Source organism: Pelophylax lessonae (genome assembly GCF_965119305.1).
Source record: "Pelophylax lessonae genome assembly, chromosome: 8".
NCBI lineage: Eukaryota > Metazoa > Chordata > Amphibia > Anura > Ranidae > Pelophylax > Pelophylax lessonae.
The window spans coordinates 228,468,776-228,493,856 of record NC_138775.1 but is presented as its reverse complement, the minus strand read 5'-3'; the positions used below and the strand labels follow the sequence as shown (position 1 = coordinate 228,493,856).

The following is a 25,081-nucleotide window of genomic DNA, read 5'->3' as shown; positions in this document are numbered from 1 at the left end:
GCCATCCGTGAGCAGGGATATGTGAAGCAGTTCCTTTCCAATGCTTGAGCGGTGCTGTCTCAGTGTCCTGTAAGCCACGCCCTACCGGTTTCGTCACCTGACGTCTTCTTGGGGCGGACTGACCCAAAAAAAAAGTCTTATTATGCAGTATAACGCTATGTGTGGCATCCCTCTTTATCCCTCTATGTGATTCCACAAATTTATACCTGAGCTGTGGTGACCAAGGAGTGAGGAGGTCAAGGATTAATTAAGTGTGAACAAAGCTTGATTGCTGGTTTATAATTTTACCAGCAATATATGTGGTGAGCTTACCCAGGCATTAATTACTGTGGTGGAAGGATCCTCACTGACACATCACAAGCACTTTGGAATTTATTTATTTTTCAGCACTATTGGCACTTTTCTGCACGGGAGGATTATAATAATGAACTTTATTCAATGGACTTTATTTATAATTGTTTGATATGAGATTATTAAGTTTGAGAAATTTTTTTTTGTATTTTATTAATGCTCGCATTTTTTGCATTTCTTCTGTTTTACACTTGCACTTTTTGCACACAAAAGACAATTTTGTGATATAATCATTTTTTGTTTTATAATGATTGGTAATTTTTTGGGCTTATGAATATTATTGTTTATAAGTATACAACATTGCACTGAAGCACTAGCACTTTAAGTTTGCACCCATACATACCAAGCAGTTGGTTTCAGGTGCTTATTAGTATATATGTTTGCATTTAAGCACTAGCATACATTTTCTTTAGTATTTTTTGTCTTACATTAATTTCACTACCATCCCATATTCATTCACTACCACCATTTATATATAAAAAAAACAATTTTTTCTCGTTATACAACTTTTTCACAGATATTGCGCCTAATTTATTTTCCTTACTCCCTAAGAAAATATGAACTTGTATTATGGAACTTTCAAATATGTTGTTATTTTGTGACTTGCTAGTTTACAGGATCAGAAAGTGGCAGAGACACTACATTTATATAGTTACCTAGGTAGTCCGCTTGAAAAAACACATCTCCATCTATTTCAGGGGTAGGCAACCTTCGAGAGATTGAAATCTACTTGACCAACACTGATGAAGTCAAAGATCACCAGGCACAGTGTCCTGTTGTTAGGACCGGTTCGCTCCAGAAAGGCATGTTCCATAGGTGTTTCCTGCACCATGTTCAAAATGCACTGCCTTTGTGATCTACTGCTGGTGATAATACATTGTTAACCCCAAACTTAGATCTCAAACGCAGTGTTATTGTGAACACAAGACCGCATGGTACTGCAGTATCATGCAATTTGGCACAGTGCATTTTTAAAAGTAGTGAATGCACTTGAGCCTATAGGCAGAGAATTGAGAAGTGCCCCCCCCCCCCAAAAAAAATAAATAAACAGAAAGACCGGCCTTTTTTTATTGATAAAATATTTTTACAAAAATAAAAAAAGTATTACAAGAGAGTGCAGAGTTCAAGAGTGTATTATGCAGAGAATGGCGGGTTCACCAGTGCATTGCGCTCAGAATGCAGGGTTCAGGAGTGCGATGTGCTCAGAATGGAGGGTTCAGGGGGGACGGGGGTAATGTGAAGGGTGGTAGAGGACACTGTTATGTGGGTGACTGGTTGCTTAGGACTGCCCTGTGTCCTAGTAAGCAATCACCTGCAGTTTAACTTAAAAAGTTAACTTGGCCAGCTCCTCCTCCCACCCTTCCTCCTGAACTGTGCTGCCTCCCACTGTTCACTAATGACAGCGGCGGAGGAGGCTGGGAGGGGGGAGAGGAAGAGAGAAAGACCGGGACATGGAAGGTGCGGCAGAGGAGGCTGGGTGGAGAGAGAAGGACCGGCACCTAGAAATTTCACTACCATCCCATATTTATTCACTACCACCATTTATATATAAAAAAAACAATTTTTTCTCGTTATACAACTTTTTCACAGATATTGCGCCTAATTTATTTTCCTTACTCCCTAAGAAAATATGAACTTGTATTATGGAACTTTCAAATATGTTGTTATTTTGTGACTTGCTAGTTTACAGGTTTAGAAAGTGGCAGAGACACTACATTTACATAGTTACCTAGGTAGTCCGCTTGAAAAAACACATCTCCATCTATTTCAGGGGTAGGCAACCTTCGAGAGATTGAAATCTACTTGACCAACACTGATGAAGTCAAAGATCACCAGGCACAGTGTCCTGTTGTTAGGACCGGTTCGCTCCAGAAAGGCATGTTCCATAGGTGTTTCCTGCACCATGTTCAAAATGCACTGCCTTTGTGATCTACTGCTGGTGATAATACATTGTTAACCCCAAACTTAGATCTCAAACGCAGTGTTATTGTGAACACAAGACCGCATGGTACTGCAGTATCATGCAATTTGGCACAGTGCATTTTTAAAAGTAGTGAATGCACTTGAGCCTATAGGCAGAGAATTGAGAAGTGCCCCCCCCCCCCCCCCCAAAAAAAAATAAATAAACAGAAAGACCGGCCTTTTTTTATTGATAAAATATTTTTACAAAAATAAAAAAAGTATTACAAGAGAGTGCAGAGTTCAAGAGTGTATTATGCAGAGAATGGCGGGTTCACCAGTGCATTGCGCTCAGAATGCAGGGTTCAGGAGTGCGATGTGCTCAGAATGCAGGGTTCAGGGGGGACGGGGGTAATGTGAAGGGTGGTAGAGGACACTGTTATGTGGGTGACTGGTTGCTTAGGACTGCCCTGTGTCCTAGTAAGCAATCACCTGCAGTTTAACTTAAAAAGTTAACTTGGCCAGCTCCTCCTCCCACCCTTCCTCCTGAACTGTGCTGCCTCCCACTGTTCACTAATGACAGCGGCGGAGGAGGCTGGGAGGGGGGAGAGGAAGAGAGAAAGACCGGGACATGGAAGGTGCGGCAGAGGAGGCTGGGTGGAGAGAGAAGGACCGGCACCTAGAAATTTCACTACCATCCCATATTTATTCACTACCACCATTTATATATAAAAAAAACATTTTTTTCTCGTTATACAACTGTTTCACAGATATTGCGCCTAATTTATTTCCCTTACTCCCTAAGAAAATATGAACTTGTATTATGGAACTTTCAAATATGTTGTTATTTTGTGACTTGCTAGTTTACAGGATCAGAAAGTGGCAGAGACACTACATTTACATAGTTACCTAGGTAGTCCGCTTGAAAAAACATATCTCCATCTATTTCAGGGGTAGGCAACCTTCGAGAGATTGAAATCTACTTGACCAACACTGATGAAGTCAAAGATCACCAGGCACAGTGTCCTGTTGTTAGGACCGGTTCGCTCCAGAAAGGCATGTTCCATAGGTGTTTCCTGCACCATGTTCAAAATGCACTGCCTTTGTGATCTACTGCTGGTGATAATACATTGTTAACCCCAAACTTAGATCTCAAACGCAGTGTTATTGTGAACACAAGACCGCATGGTACTGCAGTATCATGCAATTTGGCACAGTGCATTTTTAAAAGTAGTGAATGCACTTGAGCCTATAGGCAGAGAATTGAGAAGTGCCCCCCCCCCCAAAAAAAAATAAATAAACAGAAAGACCGGCCTTTTTTTATTGATAAAATATTTTTACAAAAATAAAAAAAGTATTACAATAGAGTGCAGAGTTCAAGAGTGTATTATGCAGAGAATGGCAGGTTCACCAGTGCATTGCGCTCAGAATGCAGGGTTCAGGAGTGCGATGTGCTCAGAATGCAGGGTTCAGGGGGGACGGGGGTAATGTGAAGGGTGGTAGAGGACACTGTTATGTGGGTGACTGGTTGCTTAGGACTGCCCTGTGTCCTAGTAAGCAATCACCTGCAGTTTAACTTAAAAAGTTAACTTGGCCAGCTCCTCCTCCCACCCTTCCTCCTGAACTGTGCTGCCTCCCACTGTTCACTAATGACAGCGGCGGAGGAGGCTGGGAGGGGGGAGAGGAAGAGAGAAAGACCGGGACATGGAAGGTGCAGCAGAGGAGGCTGGGTGGAGAGAGAAGGACCGGCACCCAGAAAGCAGGGATCGGCAGCGCAGAAAACAGTTTGCAGTCAACAGGTAGACCACTATCGTCCCCCAATGTAGTTCAACCAATAGAAAAAACACAGAAATAGAAAACTCTTACATACACAATCCTTTACCAACTATCCAGAGGAAGGAAAAAAAAAAAAACATTAAAGCATGAACCAATCTGCTCCAGTGTGGGAAAAATCACATACTCCCTGGATCAACCACTAATTCGGATACTTTTTCGCAAGTAATTTCCGATACTAATTATTACTGATACCAAGTTTTAGTGTCATGTGATGTTTTTTTTAGGACTCGTTCACACCATACATGCATGAAAACTGCAAAGATCACATGCAGAGACATCAGTTTTCATGTGAGTTTTTACAGCCTATTCACAAACGTGCAGGCCAGACGCAGTGCGATTTGAAAGAGTCCTGTGTGGTTTCAGTCCGGTTCAGGTGCAATTTTTAATTTCTTAAACTACAATTCACATTGGAATCACACCTGAACCGCACTGCAAACCGGCCCGCACATATGTGAACCGGGTCTGAAAGTACCGGTTTTAGTATGGGAGCTTTTGCTTTGCATTGTGTTAGCTGCAGATTAGGCCCTCTTTCCTTCTATCCCTTTCATCTCTCTCTGTTCATTGTTTTTTCCATTCACGTCCTTCCCATCAGGACTATCAGTTTATCATTGTTAATGTGCATTTCCTTTAAAGACGTCCAGCCAGCAATTTTTTATATAATGTGAAAGACCATGTTCATTTATGTAGTCTCTGGCTTGTGTCTTCATGCATTGCTTTTAATTATTTTATACCATGTCCTACAGTTTATAGGATGACTATTGATCAAGCTTTTATCCATCTTATTGTTCCTTCATATGTATATGCTGTATAATCTTTTCTTTAACCACGTCAGTACTGGCAATTTTACCCCTTTCTGTCCAGGCCCATTTTCAGCTTTAAGCGCTGTCGCACTTTGAATGACAATTGTGCGCCCATGCAAAACTGTACCAAAGATAATGTTTTATCAGTTTCTTCACACAAATAGAGATTTATTTTGGTGGTATTTAATCACTGCTGGGTTTTTTATTTTTTGTTAAAAAAAATGTAAAAAAAAAAGACCACAAATTTTGAAAAAAAACGATCGTAGTTTCTGTCAGAAAAATTTGTAAATAAGTAATTTTTCTCCTTCACTGATGTGCGCTGATGAGGCTGCACTGACGAGGCAGTACTAAAGGGCAACGATGAGGTGGCACGGATAAGGAGGCACTAATATGCAACACTGATAGGTGGCACTGAAAGGCAGCACTGATTGGCATCACTGATGGGCACAGATTTGCCTGACTGATGGGTACAGACTGGTGTCACTGATGGGCACAGACTGGTGTCACTGATGGGCACTGTTGGGGCTGCACTGTATTTAGGGCACTGATGATCAGTGCCTTGATTACCTTTACACGTCTCCCCTGTGAGGAGATGCCGCTGATCGACTCTCCTCTCTTCTCTTCAAAGTCTGTCAGTGTGAGGCAAGGAGAGCCAATAAACGGCATCTCCTTGTTTACATGGTTTACAGCCAATCACATGGGTAAAGGACCGCAGCTCTTTGCCGAGATCGGGGTCGCACCGTGTTCCAGGAACACAGTGCGCCCACATTTGCCGCTCTGTGCGCCCCCGCAGGCACATGATCACGGCTAAACTGGGCGCCCTCGTATGACGTTGTCCCAGAACAAGAGCCGCCCTGCTGTGCCATCATTTGTCTAGACAGCGGGCAGGGAGTGGTTAAATAATAAAAATATATTCAACTCTAAATGTTAGTATCCAGTTTTTTTTTTTTGTGCATTTAGAAATGCATCCAGCTATTTCTTTAACTACCAGCAGAGGTAGCGAGACAGTCAACAGTAATTGGCTCCAAACATGCTTTTGACAAACATACGTAGATCTATAGTCAGACAAAAAAATTAATGGGAAAAAATAAACAACAAAAACAAACAAAAAACAAAACCAGCAATAAAATTAAAAGTTTTTTTTTGGGACATTTGTTCCTAGACTTCCGGGTCGTCAGCAACTTCAGATCATGCGCGGTCTTTCGTATCCGATTTTTCGCGGACATACTGCATACACATTAAATGAAAATTGGTCGTGCTGGGGACGGACAATAAAAATTTGGTGTTTGTCCCTCTGTTTTTTTTTTTTTTTGTGAAAAAGGTCTGCATCGGCTGAAAGTTGTGTACACACTAGCCGAAAATCATATGATTTTACCTCGGATGAGAATTTAGTCTTTTTCTGCCATCACTTTTCTATGTTTTTTAAAACAAACTACTGAGCTGGCCAGAAGTAGTTCTTGAGGGAGTTTATTCTACATTTTCACAGCTTACTGAAACTGATAACAGTCTAAAGTGTGTGTCTATAATAGAATGTCCATGCAAACACAAAAAGTCCACTGTGAATTAAAAATGAAATAATCTTCAAATGGTGTAAAAAAACTCCAAGTGGAAAAAAAACAATGCACTCCGTGCTCCCCCGCCAGTGCCCAAATCGATGTCTTACCGGAGCGCTTATACCCTCACAATGAGAAGTCATAAGGGAATTGAACTGAAACATGATTAGCTCAGATCCTGAATATTTGATGTTGAAACTTCAATCCACCGTATTTATCAACAGCCACATAGTATAAAATCAATGGTAACCAATATTTATTAAAAACTATGTTACTCACGGGTATAAAACTTGAACGGCTCTGTACAAGTCAAATTCCCCATGAGAATATGCAGATAACTTCCAGATTTTGTGATGATGTCATTAACCTGGGCTCTGCCTAACCTATACCTCCTTAAATACAAGAAAGTATTTTGCTAGCTTTAAAAACTGTCGATTGGCATTGCATGCCATTATTAAGCTTATGATCTACCAGAACACCCAGATCCTTCTCCGCTATTGACTCCTCAAAGCTGTTCTTCTCCTAGACTGCATGAATTATTTTAGCCCCTGAGTGCATAATTTACATTTATCAACATTAAACTTTATTTGCCACATAGTTGCCCAATTAAATAGTGCATTGAGGTCTGGTTGTAAGTGTGAGGCATCCTGTAAGGACGGTATTCTACTGTAAAGCTTTGTGTCATTTGCAAACACTGAAATTATACTTTCCTCCAATCAGGGCTCAGAGCTGTTCTTAATGAGATCTGCACTGTGAAACTTTAGATTCCTGCCCCCTGCATTTCAGAGCTGAGAGATTCTGTGTAAATTCTGGACTTTCAATGGCTGTAGAGGACATATGGCTTCAGATAAACAGGTACAACCTATGTAAGAGGATTTGATTATTTATGTGTATCATCTGATGATAGCTACTTCCCTGGGTATATGTGAGGGGTTTTAACCACTTAAAAAGTAAGAGTCCCAACACTGAACCTTGGGGTATATCACGAAAACCTTAGACCATTCAGAGTTTTTAACCAGTTCTTGTCCCATTACAAACTAAGCCTGTAGACTTTAAAGATGGAAAATTTAAAGTCAGCAGCAACAAATACTGTAGCTGCTGACTTTAATAATAGGACACTTACCTATCCAGGGATCCAGCTATGTCCTCACCTGAGCCAGCTTTTCGGTTGTCTTCGGTTCCAGGCGCCATCATGTTTAAGTTGGGAAGCCACTGTGACCAACTTTGGTCTTTCGTGAATCCATGCTGACTGTTGCTTAAAATATTATTTTCTAGCAAAAAAGTTTTCTATGTGGTCTTTTAATAAACCTTGGAGTATCTTCCAAACTATAGAAGTTAGACTAACAGGTCTATAGTTACTTTGTAAAGACATTGATCCCTTTTTAAATAAAGGTAACACATTGGCCTAAAGTCAATCCAGTAATATCATGCCAGTCAATAAGAAGTCTCTTTAAAGTAGAAACAATGGTTTTGAAATAACAGAGCTCAACTATTTGAGGGCGTGTAGGTGTAAGTCATCTGGTCCAGGTGCTTTATTCACCTTTATTTTTCTTAAATGTTTCTGGACCATATCAATTTTGAGCCATTGTGGATCATTTGGGGGCTCTACCAACACCATCCCCATTATTGACTTAAGCTCTACAATTTTCCCTTTTTTACACAGAGCCGAAGAAGGTATTTAATAAATGTGCCTTTTCTTTGTCCCCAGTCACCAACTCAACTTACATTTCTGGCAAGATCAACGGGTAGCTATTGTAACTTCTGAAAATGTAGCCTGAAATAAGGACACAAATGAAGCATCCACATCTATGATCTGGTAAGCTGCAGTATATCAATTGTTTTTGGATTTAGGTATCCTCTAGAAGAGAATTGGTATAACATCTGAGAGAATCTAAATGTCTGCTTCTCCTTTTGCCGTATTCAGTATTATTAGATGAAAACGGTAACAATTCTGTGCCAGGCCTGTGTCTGGAACCCTAAAATGTTGTGCCAGGATTATCCTGCTTGTACCACATACACTGTAAAACAATTGCCATGTCTCGTGCGTGTGTATGTACCTTTATCTGGGAACCACATCTATTCTAAAAAGAATCTGTCTGTGGGGAAAAGGGTGTCTGCTGTTTGCTGCCGCAGTCATTCCTATGCACCAGCAGAGAGTCGGATCACGTGTATCACCTGCTGTGAGCCATATGGTATCTGAGACACAATCTATATTACACTGCATCTATTGCCACAGCTGATTATATTTCCAGACCAATTAACAATTTTGTACCACTTTCTGAAGCAGGAAAGGCTGCGAACATGCAATTTAACCAGTCAATTAAACCAGACACCCATTGTAATTTATTGTCTGCATCCACCCTGATTTTAAGTAGATCTAAACCCTAACTGGAAGACATTTAATTTTCGAAAGCACTGTGTATCATAAAGAAAAAAATTGCTTTTCTTTTTCTCTTTTTAATAAAATCCTGTTTTAATCCTTCTTTGCATTGCCGCTAATCTCTAAGGCTCGATTCACATCTATACATGTTGCTTTTGAGTGTTTCTGCAGTGATTTTTGCTGTGCTTTATGCATTTTTAGATACACGTTTTTTGATGCGTTTTGCGTTTTTTTTAAACTCTTTATTAAACTGTGTATAGCTGCTTGGTAAGTAGCAGGCCAGGAAGCTGGCCGCCACATCCTTAACAACCGGTGAGTCATCAGCTGTTAGTGGCTTCCCTGCTGACAGCTGAATGTAAAAAAATTGGCAAAAAAAACAGCGTGGAGGTCCCCCCCAATCCATACCAGGCCCTTTAGGGTCTGCTATAGATTTCGAGGGGAACCTCACACCAAAAATTTAAAATAAATGGCGTTGCCCCCCCCCCAAAAAAAACCATACCAGACCCTTATCTGAGCATGCAGCCAGGCAGGTCAGGAAAGGGAGGGGATGAGTGAGTGCCGCCCCCCCTCCTGAACCATTACGTGGCCACATGCCCTCAACATGGGGGGTGCTTTGGGGCAGGGGGAGCTCTGCCTATTAGCATCTTTCAGCCACTTGGACTGGCTTCCTGGAAATAGTCTCCATCAGGGGTGCATGTGACAGAGTCACAATGCAGGAGAACAATTGGAAAACAGTTGTTACCCGGTAACAGGAAATATTTGAACAAGACCTTTATTCCCATCACTAGGAATTCTTTTAAAGCTTAAGCTTAGTTTTTTGGGTTTTTTAATCGGCACAGGGAATGGTACTTATATTGATTGAAAGGTGTTCCTAGTGCTGCTGGATGGTCTTTATTTAAATCCTCAGTCCTCTGCAACATAGCCCCGCATTGGTAATCTTCTGGTGCTAAGGGGCTTAGTACAAGCTGATGGCCCTGCCATGGGCTCTCATTAACAGTGCCAACTATGCCTGCCCTATGGCTGGTCTAGCAGCTTGTATTAGTACCAGAAAAAAAAAACAGTTTTGGGGGTATGGGAGGTGGGGGCAAAGACTAAAGATGTAAATGAAGAGAGCAGCCACCAGCACAAAGGACGCTTCTCATTCAATGTAAGTGCTGTACCATGTGCAGATAAAAAAAAAAAAAAAAGCTTTAATGAAAGATGCAAATTAAACAATTAAAAGACCAAAAGATTGAAAATGGCTTTTGCAATTACATCAAAATGTTAAAGCTTATATGAGATTTTACGGATTCTGATTTGATTTAGATCTACTTATTATTATTGGGAGTCAGTGGCACCTTTGCTGTATCTTTGCACAACCTCTTAAAGGGAGCCTATAGCTATACAGAAACTTTATTCCCAAAGCATACCTGTCTGCTTTTTAACAACGTTTGCATTTGCAGAGTAATGTCTAGTATACAGTATCAGTTTTTTTTTTCTTTTTTTCGTTCAACCCAGCAGGCTGAACAAAAAAAAACAAAAAACTGTGGAGTTCGGGAGGAGCTCACTGTACTAGCTATCCAATCTTAGTACAGCGATCTCCCCACTGAGCTATTGTGTTCTGACAGGGGGCTGCCAGTGCTGATCGGATGTAGGTTTTTCAGCATGCCCGAATATCACTGGGTTTCTTTTGAACCAACTGATACTGGACGATTTTCAGCCAGTGTGTACCAGGCATAAAGCGGAGTTCCAAAGGTTTTCGTGTTTATTAAAAGTCAGAAGCTACAAAAAGCGTAGCTGCTTACTTTTAATAAACACACACTCACCTGTCCCACGGTCCAGCAATGTCATCGGCGGGAACCTTAGTTCTCTTCCTCTTCTCCGCACGGCACCAGCATCACTAGTGTGGGCACCCAGCTGTGACAGCTTGCGGCTTCACAACCGGGTGCGCACTGTGCATGTGTAAGTCGTGCTACTGGTCCTGAGTGGACAGGCAATCTTCTGAGACCTGTGACGTGTCCCAGAAGATTTCAGGGAGGGAGGGGGAGAGGAGAACTTCTACTCGAGCCGCCTAGGCAGCCCGAGCAGAAATTGGGAGCCTGTACCTGTCAAATCTAGGTACCCGCTGTCAGGGGGTCAGGAGGCCTTAAAACGGAAGTTCCACTTTTGGGTTGAACTCAGCTTTAAGCACCAAATCACACAATAAAACAATTTAAATTAATGAATGTTCTGTACAGTCACCATGTGGCTGTTTCCATTAGCTTGTAAATACTAAAGATAAAATTAGGAATTCAAGCAACTGAGATTCCTGAACTGTATAAATCTACCCAGAGTAATCAAACTAATAATTGATTCTACCAACTATTGCCCTCCATGGGACTTTATATGGCAAAACAAACAAAATATAGAAAATACAATGTATTTTGCTGGCAACATATAGCCTCACATAAACCTATATTAACAAATAACTGATAAAAAAAAAAATCTCAGTCCAACAATTACCTAATTTGCAAGGTGATTTGCTCACCACTGCTAGTAATGTTACTTGTTGGAATAGATTGTTTCATACCAGGCTCACAGATTACAAGGAGCCAGCAAAAGAAATGTTAGAGTTGACATGTATAAAAGTATGCCCATTAACAGACATGGGAGTAAGTCACACATGTGCAAGTCACAAGCAAGTCTCAAGTCTTAACCTTCAAGTCTCAAGCAAGTCCCAAGTTACCGTGGCGAAAAGCAAGTCGAGTCCCTGCTAGAAGTCAAGCAAGTCAAGTCAAGTCATTTATTTTGGTCAAGTCACAAATCAAGTCAAAATATTGCTTAAACACATCTTTAGAAAATGCAAATATTTAATAACTTCAAAAAGTAAAGTCATTTCGAGTCATATGTCTCAAGTCAAAGTCAAGTCTCAAGTCATGAATACCAAGTCAAAGTCAAGTCGAGTCTTTTATTAATTTTAGTCAAGCAAGTCTCAAGTCCTCAAACTGGTGACTTAAGTCTGACTTAAGTCAAGTCATGTGACTCAAGTCCCCCACCTCTGCCCATTAATAACCAATCCACTATCAACTGCAATTTCTGCTGTCAAAATTTTAAATAAACCAAGGATTTGGATTGGTTGCAGCAAGAAATGTTACATATAGCACATTTTTTATACATCTTCCTACATTCTTTGTCTGCTCCAACCTTTGTATTATCAATGCTGACACAAGACGCCAAGGTAAGGAAGCATCTATTGGTTAATGAGAGTATTCTTTTGTAATTCTTTATTTAGACTAATTCAGTATAACTGTTGAAAGAAATAGAGGTTAATTCTCTAAGCATTTGTTATTTTACTTATGGATTATTTAGGATAAATTTCTCATTAAAAATGTTCCAAAACACAAACATCAGTGGGGTAGGTATTTTTCCTCCTGGAAATAAATATTAAACTATTTGAAAACTCTTTTTCTCATGAATCTGTATATTAGTCTTTAAATCTTATAAATATCTATTTTATCTCCACCTCAAATTACTCCGTTTCCAGCTCTTAGTTTTTAGCAGTAGGGTGGTAACAATATTGATAACCCACACAATAAATTTTGTGGACTGATCGCCTAAAAAGAGAAATAAGAAGGGGTTGTTGTTTTTCTGAAATATCATCTTGGTTATATTAGGAGGTCAATTTATATGTACATAGATTTTAGCATAGTTCCAAAATCTTAATTTTTATTCAGTTACATTATAAACAAAAGATGATGTTTGTTAGTTTCCTATAGCCCTCTATGGGTATTAACTCATGCATATTACATTTTTATGTCTTAGCAAAACAAAAACAACATATTCGGTACATCTCAGCAATACATTCACATTTTCCCACGTACAGAAAATTACTTGTTGATCGGCCAAAAATGCTGTCAGCTCTAAAAGGGATAGTTCACCTTTACCAAAAATCACCTATGTAGGTAGAAAAAAAAAAAACTATGCAGCTTTGAATACAGTTAGACGATGCGCTTGCTATAAGTATAGGCCGTTTATGTACCTCCTGATGGCTGGCCAAAAACCTCCCAGAGAAGGCATCACCCCATCCTGTCTTGTTGCTTGGACATTGCTAATACACCTAGCCATTACTGCTCACCCCCACCATCACAGGAGCAAGCTATTTTTCTGCTTCAAACCCACTTGCATGCCCTTTCTCTTTCCTGTTACAATAGGTCTGAGGTTAGGGATGCTGTGACAAATAGCAAATAGTGGACCAAGCATATGCAGGCTCCGGTGATGGTGGGGGTGAGGAATAACAGCTGGGAGTGTCTTACCAAGGTCCTAGCAACAAGGAAGGATTGGTTGATGCAATCTCAAGGAGTTTTTCAGCTTGGCTTCAAAAGGTACGTAGATAGCCTACACCTACAAAAAGGCAACTATCCAACTGTAGTCAAAACTGCACAGTTTGTTTTTATATTAGAGGCCCCCCTTAACTGCATAGGCAGTAATGGCATTGGTAAAATTGAACTAACCATTCAACTTTCTGTAGTGTGCCAACAACGCAGCACCTCTGTTGCACTGTATTTTTAAACAATGTTGTTAGCCCTGTAATCCTCTGCTGGATTACAACATACCTTCCATCAAGGGAAACTGGGCCAGGCTGACAACTCTGCTTGGGATTTTCAGTTCAGAAGAGGCAGCATTGTCGACCCACTAGAGAAAGTTATGAGTTTACTGGATTTCTATCTGGATAGGATGAGATAAACAGGCATTTATGGACCTGTAGCATTTTTATAGAAAAAAGTTGAGGATATCTTTATGTATTAATGCATTATACTGTATGTACTATAAGTACTGTACTGATGTATGTAGAGAAGTACTGCATATGTTGCTTCTGTTTTTTTCATTGTAAAGACATACACTTTAATTCATGTAAGTTTATGCCCATACAGGTTTTTCTCATGACACAGTAACATCTGGAGGTGGAACAGCATGTGTGGACAGAGTGAGGCATAGGTGCCTGGCTGAAGTTAAGAACAGGTCTAGGTTGAGGTAGGGGGATTTTGTTTGTCAAAATACAAGCTTGCAAGCCAAAGCATGGACAGGTTCATAATCTTCATATATCCCCAAAAAATGACTATGTTATGAGCAAATCAAGCAAGCTCACACACAAAGGGACAAGCCAAAGTCATCTAGTCCGCAGGTGTGCCACAATAGGGAGCATGTAGGTGGGGTGCAACGCGGTGCAGTGGCAAAAACACACAGTCCCAGCCAGTGGCGGCTGGTGCTACATGTTTTTTTTTGGGGGGGGGGGTGCAGCAGAGGTTCAGAGGTTGCACTGATAGGGGGTCCCTGGTGAAGGTGGGAAGCAGGGAAGCTACTCAATGTGCCCTGTGGTGATGTCAGCTGGCTCCTCTCCTCCATGTCCGGTAAGCTCATCTGTCACAGGAGTTGCATGGTGAGCCGATGCCATCTTGTGAGTGGCCGGCGTGGAGGCTGACAGTGGCAGCGGCTTCAAGAAGTGCTCCATGGTCTGGTGGAAGGCTGTGGGAGGTGGACTGTACTTGCTGGGTTCCAGAGGGACTAGCAGGTACCAGGATCTACCAGGATCTGTATAGCTGCAGGAGAGCCGCGGACTGTGAGCTCTATAAAAAAGCCTCCTTATGCCGCCATGCCACGACCCCCCCCTCAATATGGTCGCTTCTCCTCTCTGCCAATCAGGTCTCAGAACCCGATTCCTGATTGCCTGGGAGAAGAAGCTGGAAGACAATAGTGAATAGTAATTTGCTATTGTCACACAACTGGGTGGGCTCGGGCGCACTCTTTTTTTGAAGCCAATTAGAGCCCAAGGCTGTAACGATGTGCTTAAGAAAAAAAAAACCCATTGAAATCCACGCGTCTGTCACACTGCATGTAGATTAATGCTTGAGCGCATGGATTAGGGGGGGGCGGCGCCCCTGCACCCCCAATGCTAATGGAGCAGCCGTTACTAGTCCCAGCGCGATCAAAGAACTTGTATTGAAATAATGAATAGACAGTTCAAAAATAACCCGGTGGGAAGGCAGCCCAGCCGGGAACACTCTGTTCCAACAGCGTGTAGAGAGCAGTATTCAGCCAAACTGACAGCACATGTAGTGAGAGGAACAATGCCCAAGCAGGCAGATGTCCAGAGAAGTTCCAAGCCCTACGCTTTCCCTTCTCGCCAGGAACCTTTCCTTGCCACCAGGTAGGGTACCTGTCCTACTTTACCAACTCATCAAATGCATGCTAAACCTGGGAGTCAGGGTTTAAATAGACTCTGCCTGACCCAAGATGGCTGCTAGAGCCACATTAGGCAGCAGCATCCAATGGGATAGCTTCCCCAGTGACCCAGGAAACCATAGAGGAACCATGTCGCTCTTGACTTCCTTTCCAACAGCAAAAGCAAATTGGTAATTTTGTTTCAAATTCACTATTGCTAAAATCCCCTTGCTCATCTCTACAAATGATTTGCATTGAAAGCTAAGTTCACTTTTACAGGAAAAAAAGTAAATGCACATACTTTTGCAGATAAAAAATGTGCATGTATTTTTTTTTCCTGCATGAGCCTGGAATGCAATGCACCCAAGATCAGTGGATCACAAAAGCAAAATGGGCTTCTGCAGGCACATCTTGCAGCTTGCAGCCCATACCTCTGTGGGGCTTTCTGTTTGAAAGCTGAAGGACATGTCAGTGGACTATGAGGGCACTCATCATCACCCCCCGTAGCCCATTGAAACTGAAGGCTTTCTGCTGTGGTTGCAGACGGTATTTGTAGTTAATTAATTCACAGGAATCTGTGGACAAAGACACCCACAACTGTGCTGTTTTTAACCACTTGCCGACCGTCTAATGTACTTTTACTGCAGCAAGTCAGCTTCCCTGTGCGAAATCATGTACCTGTACTTAATTTCATGCAGGGGCGCACGCTGGTTGGCCAATCAGCGGGTCTGGCGGACCTGATGTCCGCCGGCCACCTGCGATTGTTCCCAAGAGACACAGAATGGCGGTCTGCCTTTGTAAACAAGGCAGATCACCGTTCTGACAGGGAGGAAGACAGAGATCTTGTGTTCCTGCTAACCAGGAACACCGATATCTGTTCTCCCCCAGTCAGAGCAACCCCCACACAGTAAGAAAGCACTCCCAGGGAGCACATTTAACCCTTTGATTGCCCCTGATTTTAACCCCTTCCCTGCCCCTGATGTAAACCCCTTCCCTGCCAGTGTCATTAGTAAAGTAGCAGTGCATATGTGCATACTTTTTAGCACTGATCACTGGAATAATGTCACTGGTCCCCAAAAAAGTGTCAAAAGTGTCCGTTAGGTGTCCGATTTGTCCGCTGCAATTTCGCAGTCCCACTATAAGTCCTTGATTACTACCATTACTAGTGTAAGGGTAACCCCAAAACTCACGGGTTTCAGTAACATTTTGACTGTTGAAGCCAGATTGAAAATTATATTTATTTAGACAAACATGTAGATAAAAATGACATGTTTGGAGAGCAAGTCAATCACATTACATTCTGTTGGCTTAATAATCATTGCTCTATCTGACTAGGGTTCCTAATACAATTTATACTTTCTAGAGTGGGTGGAACCTAGCTATCTAGTTTTCTGTAAAGTCAAATATGAGTCTTTAATAACGTCCATTGATATGCGGATGGACATTTTAACATAGACGTGTCACTTCCAAGTTCGTTAATTGAACAGATCTTCAAAGACTTGTTACTTCCAGTAACCAACTGGACAGGTCTTCAAAAGCCTAGATAGCAATCTTAACAGCTGGAGCTGTAAATGGCTTTTGAATACAACAGCTGTTAAACAATAGGACATATCACAAAATATAAATCCAATATATCTGCTTAATCATAAATCCATGTTTGATAATCATAAGTAAATATTTCATAAATAAAATGGCTGCTTCCCTTTTTCTCATCACTAGTAAATAAAAAAATAAATAAATAAATCCATAAGAATATCTTATCGTTTTTAGATGCTATAAGTGCCGGGTCACACTTGTGCGATGCGGGAAGGCTGCGAATTCGCCGCCTGTTCCCGCATCGCAAACGCACATCTGGCAGTGCACACTGCCATATGCGATACGCTGGGGGTGTCAATGAAATGTTAACGACACCCCCAGTTTGATCGCATATCGCAGTACGATCTGACAGTTCGCACAGGATCGGATCGCACAAGTGTGAACCACTGTGCGATCCGATCCTGATGCGGCTGAAAAAATGCCTCATGTGCGAGTTTTGTGCGGGTGCAGTGCCAATTTAGCCATACAAAGTGTATGGCTGAATTCGCACTGCACATCCGATCGCATGTAATGAAGGAGCAGTGCGCTCCGATATTACATGCGATCGCCGCAAACGTAGAAGTGTGAACCGGCACTGACTTTTCGCAAGCCAATCAATATACGCTTATTGGGATGTAGCGGAATACATATTGGCCTAAATATGTAAATAAATATTTTTTTTTTTAATTGTATTGGCTATGTTTTATAGGAAAAAGTAAAAAATATTGTTTTAACTTTTTCAAAATTGTTTGCTTTTTTTTTGTTTATAGCGCAAAAAATAAAAACAGCAGAGGTGATCAAATAACACCAAAAGAAAGCTCTATTTGTGGGAAAAAAAGGACATCAATTTTTTTTTTTGGGTACAGCGTCACAGTTTAACGCAATGTTACATGTTTCACCCTAAATACAGGTGGAACATGTAATATGTTACAAAGGTGAATGTATCCATTAAGCCCGAATTCCTTGTCCACGCTCCACTCTTGGCACACTATTCTGTCCTCTCTCATTTATCTAGATAATTTTCAGCTGTTTAAACTAAAAAGAGTTCAGTGATATGTAAAACAGTTAATAAATGGGATGGTGGAATCATTTATGGAGAAAACACTTGCCAAATTAACTCTGTTTACTTTAGAAAGAGGGGTCTAAAGGAGAGAGATAATTAAAACTGACAAAAATGACATGTTTTCATGAAATGACATAACTTGGATGTGTCCTTGATGATTCACATGGATGAGTAAGTTTACTGAAATGTAATATTTCTGTGTAATTTAGCGAAAAGAAAACAGTGCCAGCTTATGATCTGAACCGTTTCATTTCCCCTGTTCCTAGATTGCTCTGTTGTAAAGATACAGTATGTCGGAATGTTACTAGTAGAGGAGCCTCTGTTTGGGCCTTTGTCTGGTAATTATTTTTGAAACTTGAAATTGTCAAAATTAAAGTGGTTCTAAAGGCAGAAGGTTTTTCTATCAATGCATTCTATACATTTAGATAAAAAAACTGTGTGCAGCAGCCCCCCTTACCACCCCTAATAGTTACCTGAGCCCCATCTCAATCCAGCGATTTTGCACGAAAGCCTTGGCTGTCTGGATCTCTCTCTCCTCACGGGCTGAGACACTGGCTCCTGCTGCAGTCAAAATCAGTGAGCCAATGAGGAGATAGAGGGGGCAGGGCAGAGCCACAGCTCAGTGTCTGAATGGGCACACAGAGCAGCGGCTCGGGTGCCCCAATAGCAAGCTGCTTGCACTCGGTAGGAGGGAGGGAATAGGAGCGCCAGCGAGGGACCCGAGAAGAGGAGGATCTGGGCTGCTCTGTAAAAAACAACTGCACAGAGGAGGTAAGTATAACAGAATTGTTTTTTTTTAAACCAAAAAAACAAGACTTTAATATTACTTTAACCACTTCCCCCAAATGGACATACCCGTACATCCTTGGGATTCGGTGGTAATACCGGGATGATGCCTGCACCTTCAGGTATCATCCCGTTATAATTTTTTTTTTGCAGCCAGCGATCCTCTTTTTGCCATAAGTGATTTGTGTGGCTGATTAGTAACTCGATCACTTCTGCGGGTGGCGGAAGGGGGTCCCACCCATTTCCCTTTGCTGCCTCTCCTAGGCTCTCTGGACTCATCGCGGAGGCCAGAAGCGATGCGGCCGGCGGCGATGGCTGTCTGGGACAGAAAGAGAGGCACTGACGTCTTTCCCCTCTCTCTGTAACCCTGGAAACTGGGAGCAACATGTATTTATCACTTTCGGTTCCGCCCCTTTGGTTACCTGGCAACCAGCGGCCAGAGAAGCAGCCGATCGGACCAATCTCCATCTGATCGACTGCATGGAGGGCCAGAGGAGAGATTTGGGGTTTAATAGACCCCAAATCTCTCCATAAAGAGGACTTGTCATGGCCCATGCTGTCACAAGGGATGTTGTTCCTCCCTTGTGATAGCAATAAAGTTATTACAAAAAATAAAATAAAAATAAACAGTAAAAAAAAAATGTTATTTATAAAATAAATATTAAAAAAAAATTTAAAGCGCCCCCGTTCCACCATGCTTTACGCACAAATGCAAATGCATACGTTCCTCCCTCACGCATATGTAAACAGGGATCCTGTAAGATATTGTCGCGAACGTCAGAGCGAGAGCAAGAATTCTAGCACCAGACCTCCTGTGCAATGCTAAACTGGTAACCTGTAAAGGCATTTAAAACATCACCTATAGAGAGTTTTAAACACTGTAGTTTGCTGCCATTCCACGGGCAGATGCAATTTTAAAGAGTGACATGTTAGGTGTCTATTTATATATAATTTTTGGGGGTTCTAAGTAATTTTCTACCAAAAAAATGTAGATTTTTACATGTAGTAATGAAGTGTCAGAAACGGCATTGGAAGAAGGTGGTTAAAGAATAATTCCAGGCATCAGCATGTTAAACATACACTATATTGTCAAAAGTATTGGAACGCCTGCCTTTACACATGCATGAACTTTAATGGCATCCCAGTCTTAGTCCGTAGGGTTCAATATTGAGTTGGCCCACCCTTTGCAGCTATAACAGCTTCAACTCTTCTGGGAAGGTTGTCCACAAGGTTTAGAAGTGTGTCTATGGGAATGTTTGACCATTCTGCCAGAAGCGCATTTGTGAGGTCAGGCACTGATGGACAAGAAGGCCTGGTACGCAGTTTCCGCTCAAATTTATCCCAAAGGTGTTCTATCAGGTTGAGGTCAGGATTCTGTGCAGGCCAGTTAAGTTCCTCCACCCCAAATTCATTCATCCATGTCTTTATGGACCTTGCTTTGTGCATAGGTGCAGACGCAGTCATGTCGGAACAGGAAGGGGCCATCCCCAAACTGTTCCTACAAAGTTGGGAGCATGAAATAGTCCAAAATTGTATTGGTATGCTGACGCCTTAACAGTTCCCTTCACTGGAACTAAGGGGCCAAGCCCAACCCCTGAAAAACAACCCCACACCATAATCCCCCTTTACCAAATGATTTGGACCAGTGCACAAAGCAGGGGCAGAGCTCTATTCTGATTATCTCCTCACTGGGGGTGCTGGCAGTAGGATTGCCACCTCATCCCTTTAAACCTGAACACATATTAATTACACGGTTCTGTGGCTGATTAAGGTAGTAATTAAACTCAATTTGTGCCTTATCTGCATTAAATTAGCCTCATAACCTGTGTAATTAATATGTGTTCGGGTTTAAAGTGAAGAAGTGGCACACCTAGCTGGTAGTCATCCATTGGCCGGCACCAGCTTATCGGCTTTTGCTGTGACTAAAGCCTCGTACACACGATCAGATCATCGGACACATTTTTGTCTGTTTTTCGTTACATGCTAGTCCCATATCAAAAGTGAAGAGGTTACTCAACATAGCAAAATTCTCGTTCTACAGAATTCAACTTCAGAATGATGTAATGTGTTGAATTGTTTTGTATGTATTCTTTCGTTTCTGAGCATGCGTAATCTTGCTCTTACACTTTTTTCGGACAAAAACTGTAGTGATTACACGAAAATCATACGTTGTGTTCACTTACTATAAAAAAAAAATTAGCCTGCACATCCAGTTTTTGTCATCTGAAAATTCGTAATCGGCTGACGAAAACACTATACTAACGATCCGAAAATCGTCAGCTCGTTCGTCGGACGAAATTTTACTTCCGATTTTCTTATCGTGTGCGGGCCTTAAAGAGGTTGCAAACTCATTAAAATGTATTTATTTTTTTTCCCCAACCTGAAAGAGAAACACCTAATGAGCTAGTATAAATCGCATACTAGCTCATTATGAAATACTTAACTTAGAACGAGCCTCCGCCATGCCGCCCGCTTACCTGTATGACGGGCGACATGTTCAGTAGCCCGTCTTCCGGGGTCGCGGCATCCGGCCATCTGATTGGCCGGACCCGCGATTACGTCACTTCCGCGCAGGCGCGAGGGAGCCGACGCTCACGGCACGGGCTCTGGAGGAACGGCACCAGCGGCCGTTCCTTCAGAGCGCATGCGCCAGTGATGTCACTGGCTGCATCTAAGGTAAATATCTCCTAAACGGTACAAGTTTAGGAGATATTTACAGTACCTATAGGTAAGCCTTATCATAGGCTTACCTATAGGTAAAAGTTGCAGAGGAGGGTTTACTTCCTCTAAGTCTGCTTTCACATTGAGCAGTTTTTGAATTACTTTTGCATTAAAAAAGCGCAAAAAAAGCTTAAGAAAAATGCAAATTTTAAATTCTATGTATGTTTTCACATTGGTCCGTTGTGTTTTCATTGTGGTGTAAACAATTCTGCTTGCTACATTTTTGGTGAATATTTGGTCAGTAAAAAGAAAACAAATGCACCTCCCCATGGAAAGCATAAAAATGCATAAAAAAATGCACCTGTGTTGCGTTTTTGATGCAGTGTTTGAGTCACATGTCATGTGGAAAACACAGTAAAACGCACATGCATTTTTACCATGTTTTTGTGACTGATCAGCTGCTGCAGAGAGTCGCACAGGGCTTCCTTCCTAAATTGCCCCTCCTCCCGACCGCACTGATTCTCCGTGCTGTTGGGGCCCCCCGTGTGCCCGGGACCCCTACAGCAGGACTGGTGCCCCCCCCCCCTATAAGCGGCCCTGGGTACAGCAATACACTTACATTGAAAGAGAGAATAAATGAAGAACAATCACTACTCACTCCTTGGAACTAATAAACAGAAAGCACAGACTGTCCAGAAAAGAGGCAGTTGGAAGCCCCATGCACATATACGCAGATTTACTACCTTGAACATGTATTACTCTTTTCACACCAGCAATCACATTTGCATATAACTAAGGTTTTAAGGTTTGGTTCTAAAATTTACAGTTGCACCAGTAGGTAGAGTTTTAAAAATCAAAATGGGTCTTTTAGAAATAAATTTATATACACATATAGAAGATAGGAATAATAAACACAGATTTTTTTTTTTTTTTTAAATAAAGACATACAAATAGGGGTAATCAGCCTGTTATAGAAGGACACATAATATCATTTTTGGAACATTTTACTTTAGGATAAATTTCACCTTTTACCATTATTGTTTTTTATTTGAAAACTGAAAATGATGTCCTATTTAAAGCAGAACTTTAGCCATAACAACTTGATAAAAAATATTCTGCAGCAAGGAACATCCATTCCACGTTAATAATTATACTACCAAAGTTAGTGTGTACTTTAAATTGCCTCCAGCACTATTCTTGTTTGTTTCTGGAGGCTGCCATCTTGCTGAAACCCTGGAAAAATTTGCATACAACTAAAAAAAGGTTGCTAAAACACGGACGGTGGGGACAATAGCATCAGCCAATACCACTGACCTCTGTACAGGTCCTGGAAAGTTTCTCATCACCTCTTGTTCTTCAGTGTCACTGAGTAGAACCTACACAAGAAGGCAAGGCACAGATAAAAGAACAAACATTAAATGGCCACACTGTATTTAAAGGGTTAGTTCAACTTTAACAAAAACGGCAGTAATGGTGTAATGGTGAACTATGCCTTTAACACTACATTTTCACCTCTGCATATCTTTATGTGGCATTTTAAACAGGCTTAAGAATATATGGAAAGTAGATTCAGTTTAATTCAGCATGTACACCTTTTGTTTTGATGCACCTGGAATATATTTAGCTAATTTAAATATACTCATTGCACAAAACATAGATATGTAAATGGACAAAAAAAAAAAAAATTTAGCGCCAGAAGAAGAAACAGTATATGACCAAGCGATTCAAAATGATGTGCATACACTTAATACAGTGCCTTGCGAAAGTATTCGGCCCCCTTGAACTTTGCAACCTTTTGCCACATTTCAGGCTTCAAACATAAAGATATAAAACTGTAATTTTTTGTGAAGAATCAACAAGTGGGACACAATCATGAAGTGGAACGAAATGTATTGGATATTTCAAACTTTTTTAACAAATAAAAAACTGAAAAATTGGGCGTGCAAAATTATTCAGCCCCCTTAAGTTAATACTTTGTAGCGCCACCTTTTGCTGCGATTACAGCTGTAAGTCGCTTGGGGTATGTCTCTATCAGTTTTGCACATCGAGAGACTGAAATTTTTGCCCATTCCTCCTTGCAAAACAGCTCAAGCTCAGTGAGGTTGGATGGAGAGCGTTTGTGAACAGCAGTTTTCAGTTCTTTCCACAGATTCTCGATTGGATTCAGGTCTGGACTTTGGCTTTTCTAACACCTGGATATATTTATTTGTGAACCATTGCATTGTAGATTTTGCTTTATGTTTTGGATCATTGTCTTGTTGGAAGACAAATCTACGTCCCAGTCTCAGGTCTTTTGCAGACTCCATCAGGTTTTCTTCCAGAATGGTCCTGTATTTGGCTCCATCCATCTTCCCATCAATTTTAACCATCTTCCCTGTCCCTGCTGAAGAAAAGCAGGCCCAAACCATGATGCTGCCACCACCATGTTTGACAGTGGGGATGGTGTGTTCAGCGTGATGAGCTGTGTTGCTTTTACGCCAAACATAACGTTTTGCATTGTTGCCAAAATGTTCGATTTTTGGTTTCATCTGACCAGAGCACCTTCTTCCACATGTTTGGTGTGTCTCCCAGGTGGCTTGTGGCAAAATTTAAACAACACTTTTTATGGATATCTTTAAGAAATGGCTTTCTTCTTGCCACTCTTCCATAAAGGCCAGATTTGTGCAGTATACGACTGATTGTTGTCCTATGGACAGAGTCTCCCACCTCAGCTGTAGATCTCTGCAGTTCATCCAGAGTGATCATGGGCCTCTTGGCTGCATCTCTGATCACTCTTCTCCTTGTATGAGCTGAAAGTTTAGAGGGACGGCCAGGTCTTTGTAGATTTGCAGTGGTCTGATACTCCTTCCATTTCAATATTATCGCTTGCACAGTGCTCCTTGAGATGTTTAAAGCTTGGGAAATCTTTTTGTATCCAAATCCGGCTTTAAACTTCTCCACAACAGTATCTCGGACCTGCCTGGTGTGTTCCTTGTTCTTCATGATGCTCTCTGCGCTTTAAACGGACCTCTGAGACTATCACAGTGCAGGTGCATTTATACAGAGACTTGATTACACACAGGTGGATTCTATTTATCATCATTAGTCATTTAGGTCAACATGGGATCATTCAGAGATCCTCACTGAACTTCTGGAGAGACTTTGCTGCACTGAAAGTAAAGGGGCTGAATAATTTTGCACGCCCAATTTTTCAGTTTTTTATTTGTTAACAATGTTTGAAATATCCAATAAATTTCATTCCACTTCATGATTGTGGCCCACTTGTTGTTGATTTTTCACAAAAAATTACAGTTTTATATCTGTATGTCTGAAGCCTGAAATGTGGCAAAAGGTCGCAAAGTTCAAGGGGGCCGAATACTTTCGCAAGGCACTGTATATCAGAAGAAGCTTACAATAAATATAACAGTAATGCTAAACTTGATTTAGAGTCCAAAGTCTTTCACCAAGGAGTGAATAATGCAGTTCACTTTAGAGCAGAAAAAAGTGGACTGTATTAATCACTCCTTGATTAAAGACCTTGGACTCTGAGCCCCGGTTAACACTGAATATGGCTTTGTAATCGCGCTACTTTAGCGCGATTTCAAAGCTGCTGGTCAGTGCGATTTCATGTGCGGCTTGCCGACATCTGTACAACTTCATGCACAGATGTCTATGCAAATTGCACATGAGATCACCAAAATGAGTGTAGGAGCCCTTTTCAAAGTCGGTGCAAGTCTGAGTCGGATCAATTTGAATGGTTCCATAGCCAGAAATAGGGTGTGACTTGTCATGTGACTTTAATTTGTCAAATTGCATAACAAGTCACACCGGTGTGAACAGGGGCTAAATCAAGTGTAAAACAATATATGACCAAGTGATTCACAACTATGTGCATACACTAATATACTGTATCAGGAGAAGCTTACAATATGTATAATAACAGTAATTATACAATATGTATAACAGCACATAGTTTTGAATCGCGTGGTCATATACTGCTTCTTCTGGCGCTGCACATTTT

The 25,081-nt window shown here is 41.3% G+C and overlaps 1 protein-coding gene across 3 annotated transcripts in view; it reads right to left on the bottom strand.

The window, feature by feature from the left end:
* SEC16B (SEC16 homolog B, endoplasmic reticulum export factor) overlaps positions 1-25,081 on the bottom strand; it is a 379,445-nt gene that overhangs the window by 250,289 nt on the left and 104,075 nt on the right. For all 3 annotated transcript variants that reach the window (XM_082265600.1, XM_082265602.1, XM_082265601.1), the window contains exon 8: positions 22,396-22,457. In XM_082265600.1, the coding sequence (XP_082121726.1) occupies positions 22,396-22,457 (62 nt within the window). The remainder of the gene's footprint in view (positions 1-22,395; positions 22,458-25,081) is intronic.